The sequence below is a fragment of the Centruroides sculpturatus genome, unplaced genomic scaffold (assembly GCF_000671375.1).
Source record: "Centruroides sculpturatus isolate CEXI.00-Female unplaced genomic scaffold, Cexi_2.0 scaffold1416, whole genome shotgun sequence".
NCBI lineage: Eukaryota > Metazoa > Arthropoda > Arachnida > Scorpiones > Buthidae > Centruroides > Centruroides sculpturatus.
In genome coordinates, this window is record NW_019385551.1 from 77,456 (window position 1) to 85,023 (window position 7,568).

At 30.1% G+C, this 7,568-nt stretch overlaps 1 protein-coding gene across 1 annotated transcript; it reads left to right on the plus strand.

Annotated features, from left to right (window-relative positions):
* Nucleotides 1-255: 255 nt before the first annotated feature.
* LOC111640043 lies at nt 256-2,691 on the plus strand. Its single transcript, XM_023386045.1, has 8 exons — nt 256-344; nt 468-478; nt 617-670; nt 780-824; nt 919-948; nt 1,104-1,136; nt 1,286-1,333; nt 2,608-2,691. The coding sequence occupies exons 1-8, from the start codon at nt 275-277 to the stop codon at nt 2,620-2,622; spliced, it is 306 nt and encodes a 101-aa protein (XP_023241813.1). The 5' UTR covers nt 256-274; the 3' UTR covers nt 2,623-2,691.
* Nucleotides 2,692-7,568: the final 4,877 nt, after the last annotated feature.

A 7,568-nucleotide genomic window follows, 5' to 3' on the forward strand; every position in this document is an offset into this window, starting at 1 on the left:
CATAAATATATATATATATATATATATATAAATTTATTAACAATAAAAATTTTTCCAAGAAAATAATATTTAACGAGATCTTTTTAAAGAGCAATTTTTCATTTTAAGTGATTAAAGGGAACAAGCTGTGTAAATGACAAAATTTAAATATAACAAAGGAAATTTTATATTCTTTATTTTAAAATGCAAACAAAAGGAAATTCGTTTTACTATATAAAGGGTGATTGTTACGTTAGTATATCAATAGGGCAGCAATTTCCTCTAATACACAAGAATGAAGTTCGTCCTAATTGTTACTCTCTTTCTCGTTAGTTTCATGTTCATGACAGCAGAAGACGAGAAAGGTAAGTTAATTATATGCGATAAAATTAAAAATATACATCTAATAATATCGCTAATTTTAATGTAATAGTTTATATAAAAGTTCTCAATAAATTAAATAATTTTTGAAATTTTTATATAAATAGGAAAACAGATTGTAAGTAGAATAATTGTATATATTAAATTTACTGTTTTAATATTAAAAAAAATAATAATAATTTCTGACGATTATAACGTGTTTATATTCATAACAATAAATAAAATTATTATTATTATTATTATTATTAAATTTCAGATACGAAATTGCTGTAAGGAAGCCAAAGAAAAAGTTGGAGATGAATTTGAAAACGTAAATAATTTAAAGAATATTTTTAAATTACAATTTTTAATAATGTCATGTTGAGAAATGAAATTTCATTTTTGTTTGCTTCAATTATTTATCTATGATTCATTTACAGACCATCATTGAATGTTTAAAAAAGACCATAGATGAAGAGGAAGAGGTATGTTAATGATTAAAAATATATGAATATATCATAAAGAAATAATTTTAAAAATTAAGTGTAAAATTAAATATAATTAATTAAAATTCTTTAGAAAGAAGGTGATAATAGAGAAGAGAATAAAGTAAGTATAATCAAAGATTAGAGGTTGGAAAGAAATTAAAATTTTGTCATTTAAAATTCTTAAAATGCATAAAATAAAATTATTTACGAATATTGCGTAAATATCGTACTCATTCGTAATGTTTTTAAAATGAATTATTATTTATTTTTAACTAGAAAACTATGGAAACATATATAAAGAAGGCTAAGGTATGAAATTCAATTCTGGAAAAGTATTTACTGTATTTGTTTTCACAATTAATATAGGTTAAAAATGAATTTATAATTTATATTATTAATACATAATATTACATTAAATTTAAAAAAATAATAATAATAAAATTCGAATTTAATTGTAGCTTGAACCTGTTGACTGTGAAAACGGTGCAGAGGGATTAATGAAAAAGGTAAGTATTAAAATATTATTTATTGTAATGAGTGATTATTAGTTAGGTTTATATTCATTCTGTCATATTTTTAGATGCACATTCTGAAAATAATTTTAAAAAAGTATATAGAAATCGAAACTAATAACCTTCATTCAACTTCCCACACCTTATCTCAGACAAGAAAAAGTGATCTTTGAATAACTTTGATGAATAAGTGCAATGCTAAGACTTATTTCAGCCTTAAGCTATGAAATATAATCGACCCTTTCCCTTCACCAGATAATGCATTTTAAAATACATTTTTAAAATGCTATAGACTCATAATGCGAGGCTGCAGCTTATTTAAATTATTTGCAAATCATGCTCTGAATAACTCTTTCTCACCTGAGAAGATGCTATTTCAGAGGTTCAAATCTTTAATTTTTTCATAAAGTATGGNATATATAAAATATATGCATACAAATAGAACATAAAGTTGTTACATATTAACACTTTTTAAATAATATTACAAGCTTCAGTCTTTGATTTTCCAATTTGTCTTGAAATATTTCTCTTGGTCTTCCTTCGGCTTTAAATATAGCAATTTCACGAACATCCTCTAAGATCTTTACCTTGGGGCATATTGATATGCGTATTAAGTAATACGAAACTTGAGTATGTAAATTAATTTTATTGAGCTCTAATTTCTAAATTGCAGACTTATGAGTTCCCACTGGCATCCGTCTATATGTCTTTCGTAAATCTCGAAAACAGAGTTAGATAGATAAAAGTCGAAGCCAGATATGGAAAGCTTAAGGGCAAGAAGTACCAATTAACTATCTACAAACTTCCGGTCTGGACCATAAGTCACGTGATTTCAATTCAAAATTTTCTCGAGAACAAAGTTAAACGGGTGACCGGCATGACTAAAAGTTATCAGGAAAAGTATGATGTACAGGGGCAAAGCACTTTAAATGAAATAAGACGTGATTAAAACTTTTGTCGATTTTATACTTGTACTTAATTTTTATTATTTTAAATGGAAGTTTTATATTATGTTACGTACACAGTAAGTAACATAAGATNAAAGTTATCAGGAAAAGTATGATGTACAGGGGCAAAGCACTTTAAATGAAATAAGACGTGATTAAAACTTTTGTCGATTTTATACTTGTACTTAATTTTTATTATGTTAAATGGAAGTTTTATATTATGTTACGTACACAGTAAGTAACATAAGATAAAAACCTCCATTTAAAGGAAGATTATAATAATGATTTGAATAAATAATAATAACATTATTTTCTTTATAGAATAGCAAGGAATGAAGATAACAAAAGCATACAATTGTAACAGTATTAAAAATAATTATGAAATAAATTCGTATAGCAAATGAATTATCGATTTAATTACATTTCATGTCCTATACAAAACTATACAAGGCAAATAATTTTCCTATTTACCAAATATATCCCATAGACTCGATATAACGCGATTCGATAACACGCGACATTGTTTATAACGTAGTCAAAATTTAACTTTTAATTTCAAATATTTCTTATCTATTATATTAAAATTATAACTTTTGTATACAATAGTAGAAATCGATTTCTTTTATAATGAAAACCAAAGTTTTGGCTTTCCTCGCTCGCGTTATATCGAAGATCTCAGTATAGTGATATAATATTTAGTATAAGCGCAATTATTCCAGATATTACAGGTTCTGAGAAGTAAAGAATTTTCAGAGTCATGTCACAAATAAGCTACGTGTTGATTATTGACCATTTGTGATATGCCATAACAAGCAAAAACTTAAAAAAAAAAACTAATAAGTAGTTTAAAATTAATAAATACAAATATATTCTCTGACAGTTTATGAGTTAATTATACCTTCTATTTGCAAAATTTCTTCAACCTTAACACAAAATAAGAAAAAAAGTGAATTTTTAAGAAATTTGCGGGATTTCCTGTGTTAAAAAAACAATCGAAATCTCTGGATCCCGTTTGAAAAACCCTAGTTTCTACTGTTATTTTGTCTCATATTTTAGAATGTTTGGACCAAATAATTTAATACCATAGAATCTTACTTTTATACTCGATATACAACTATTTCTTTATATATAGGGGAGATCGGGGCAACTTCGGCATGCGGGGCAAGTTTGTCAAGCGCTTTTTTTAAAAAACAAATTAAAAGGAGACTTTGGTTATAGGTTAGGCAGTTGAGTTTTATTGGTGGCTTGTTGAGTGTAGTGTTTTTATTGTTCTCCAACAAGCGTAGTTGAATTATCAAGCAAATTTTCATTTTCGTTCAATTCCATATAATATTTTTTTTCCATTTATATTGAATTGGCAGGTTTTGTTATAATTCCATGATAACGAAAGTTACTTTTCCTGTTAGAAGGATGTAACTTCAACTTATTCACGTGGCCAGATCGTGGCTTGGCATTCTGTTCTCAGGGTTGTACTTAATGTTTCGAAATCATGACTAGCGGGGTAAGATCGGCAACATAAAGCCACATTAGAAGCAAAGGATAAAAATCAAACAGATGATAAATGAAAACATGTTTGCATTTGTTATTCATGTATATATGTCTTTGAACTTGCATTTCGTTGTAATAATATTAAATGGGTGTTGGATTTGTATTTCTTTGTTTTAATAGTGAATTCCAACTTATACATTGTTAATAACATAATTTTATATACGTGCCTATCTTGCCCCATTACTGTTGCCCCTATACCAGGGGCAACTTTAATAAAAATAATTAAAATAATTACAACTTTACAAAAAGAGAGAAGTTGCCGATCTTGCCCCTATACCCGGGGCAACTTCGTCAATTTCTCTCTTCTTGTAAAGTTGTAATTATTTTAATTATTTTTATTTCCAAACTGATTTTAACCAGTTCTATAGTAAGGTAACATTCCAATAGACAATATGCAAAGCTTTTTTTTCAGTTTACAGCAGTATTTATTACACAAAATTTAAGTAAAGCTTAACATGCCGATCTTGCCCCGATCTCCCCTATTCATTTCAAAATATAAACAAAATTAGAATTTCTGTTTTATATATAAATTTGCTAGAAATCTTTAAGCGTTAAGATCTAAAATTTTGCTAAAATTTATAGTAATTTTATAGATATATAACATAGAATCGCATTATTTCAAATAAAATAACAAATGATTTATGTGTAATTTGTTTTTATTTGTTTAGTACTTAATAATGGTCAGTATATAGAACCACTGGAATACGTGGAAAATAAAACAATGGTTCCCAATTAGTGGTACGCGTAACCCTGGGGGTACGCGAAATTGCATGAAGGGGTACGCGCGGCGATCTAAAATCGGTCGATTTAAACTTTAAATGCATGAGATGAAGAAATCAAAATAATAATGGGTGGACCATCAAAAATTCGGCAATTTACAACATGATGTCGAATGCACAAATTCGTTTACAGTCGACCCCCCTACAACACGGTAGATACGTTCCGTTCTTTACGAAATTGATGTTCTAAGAGTCCTTGAATACATGAGCCAATCACAGCCCGGCACGTGGGCAGTTTACGGACTACGACTGTTTCAAAGGTTTCTTCCATAAAATTAATCGATTCTAGACTAATTCGACTCAACATTTCCAAAATACGTATAATTTTTTGGGAATAATCCATATAAACTATACTATAAACAAAAAATTGTAGGATTACTTACCGAGCGTGCACCGTTCGACGACGCCATTGCTTAAGCTTGTTTCGTCGTGGAGCTTGTCATCGAATGGCGCTCGCGTGCTTCCTGATAAATTATTATTTTTTTGCAAAAAATTCGCTGAACTTTGGCGATATCATTAATATAAATATAATTTTTATGGACGTTAAATAATAAATGGTTTTTAGTAGGTCAGCTGCTCGTTTAAACTCAACGGTTTGTACAATATCCGCTATTGGTCTAGATTCGACCAATCCTTTCGCGAGTCGGCGATGGCGTTTTACCGAATTATAGGAGTTTTTTTAAGCGTGTTTGTACGAATACTGTCGCAATATTTTCGCCGTCATATAGGAATCTGAACTATATGAACCAGCGGCCGGATGGCCGAGCGGTCAAGGTAACAGCCCACTGCTCTGGGGGACCCGGGTTCGAATCCGAACGAGTCGAAAAATCCCCAGGAATTTTTTGGGGGCGGTCCGTCTGGATATGTTGGGCCCCGCCCCTCACCACCCGGCAGCCTTATTGTGGGCCCGACCGAACCCATAATAGACTTGCATAAAGAGGCCCTCATAGTGTCCACAAGGCAGAAAGAGTTAAAAAAACTACAGTAGAGCGTCAATTATCCGAAAGAATTCCGGTCGGCAAATTTAAATTTTTGCCAGTGCTATGGCGCTGCAGTCTTTGGCTACTCAAATATTTTACGTTTTTGATACTAAATTAACTTGTGAAGTATAATTTTTTATTGTTTTTATATTTTTCAATATATTAATTTTGTTTGTACAAAATAAAAAAATAATTTTTAACGATACAATAGTCTTCATTAGGCTTAACATCGACGAAAATTCAACGCGAAGCAACACGCAATGGAGAAAAATTTCAACATGGGATAAATTAATATATTTTTTCGTACATAATTGGTTATCTGAACAACCCCAGTCCCCAACTGATTCGGATAAACGACGCTCTACTGTATNAGCCACGATTATTATTTTAAAAAGTTTACGTTAGGCTTAACGTCGACAAAAATTCAGCGCGAAGCGACACGCAACAGAGAAAAATTTCAACATGGGATAGGTTAATATATTTTTTCGTACATAATCGGTTATCCGAACAACCCCAGTCTCCAATTGATTCGGATAAACGACGCTCTACTGTATATGAACCCGTATTCTGTCCATCTGTCCTTCCTTAATCTCGAAAATGCAGTTAAATAGATGGAATTCGAGACCAGATATGGAAAGCTTAGGTGCGGGAGGGCTCTATTAATTGTATAAGAACTTCCGATCTGGAGCAGAAGCCATGTTATTTCAATCCAAAAATTTTCAGAAAAGAGATGACCCGGCATGACTCTATTCTTAACAGGAAAAGTATGATGTACAGGGTCACGACATAATAAATTTGAGAGCATTGTGACAATGTCACAATAAATAGTAGCTCGTTAAGATTGATATAATTTTGGAAATGTTGAGTCGAATTAGTGTAGAATCGATTAATTTTATGGAAGAAAACCTTTCAATCAGCCGTAGTCCGTAAACTTGACACGTGTCGGGCTGTGATTGGAACGACTTGTAAGAAATCGGATTCCTAATAAATTGGAACGTATCTATATCTTATAGGGGGGTCGACTGTACTAAATACAACCTTAAAATCAGTGAATCCGTAGAAAACATACTAAGGCAAAGCCAAAAAAAAGTCACACCAACACAGGTCATTAAAGATAATTTTCCTTAATAATAGTAACGATATTGTAAACAATATTACATATTAAATAACTTTTTAATTAACTATATTTAATATTACTTATGTACAATTAATTATAAACAGTTATAGTCAATTCCTTAAATACAGGACGGAGCTTGTAAAGACTTTTTTAAGCTCCTCTTAGAAACAAATCAAAAATATCAGATACAAAATAACACAGAGCAAAAAATGGCAGGAACATTATCTACAAAATAAATAAAAAAAATCTGGATAATACATTAATAAAATTTTCCAACAACAAAACTTAAAGATCCGGCAACGAGTTTGAGTAATTATCCTGGCAAAAAAGTTAAAATTGTGTGTCGCGCCATCTGTTATGATATTTTAATTAAATATATAGAACATATATATATAATATTGTGTTTTGTGTAAGGATGGAAATAGAATGTTCTACGTATTAAAATGTCTGAAGAACTTTTGCCTGAAACCATAATGTAAATAATAACGTATAAAATCGTATTGTTAAGAAAATAAAGGTGTAAAACAATATAGTTATTTAAATTATAAGTTTTGTTTATCAATTTATTTTTCTCGGGTAAAATATATCGTGTATTAGAATAAGGAACGGGCATAGAGCAAATGGTTCATCATTAATGATTGGCTAATACAGTCGACCCCCTATAACACTGTTGATTATTTCGTTTTATATGAATTCCATGTTGTACGAGTCACTTAAATTTTACAAATAGGTGTGCCGGGCTGTGAATGGCTCACGTATTTGTAAAATCTAAGTGACTCGTACAACATGGAATTCATATAAAACGGAATAATCAACAGTGTTATAGGGGGGGTCGACTGTACAAGTTTTTAACATACA

Bases quoted from the DNA above. Each gene is read 5' to 3' on its own strand.
- LOC111640043 (XM_023386045.1), top strand. From the start codon at position 275: ATGAAGTTCGTCCTAATTGTTACTCTCTTTCTCGTTAGTTTCATGTTC. The intron at 949-1,103 runs GTAAGTATAATC...ATTTTTAACTAG, and splicing joins ATAATAGAGAAGAGAATAAA to AAAACTATGGAAACATATAT. The intron at 1,137-1,285 runs GTATGAAATTCA...ATTTAATTGTAG, and splicing joins CATATATAAAGAAGGCTAAG to CTTGAACCTGTTGACTGTGA.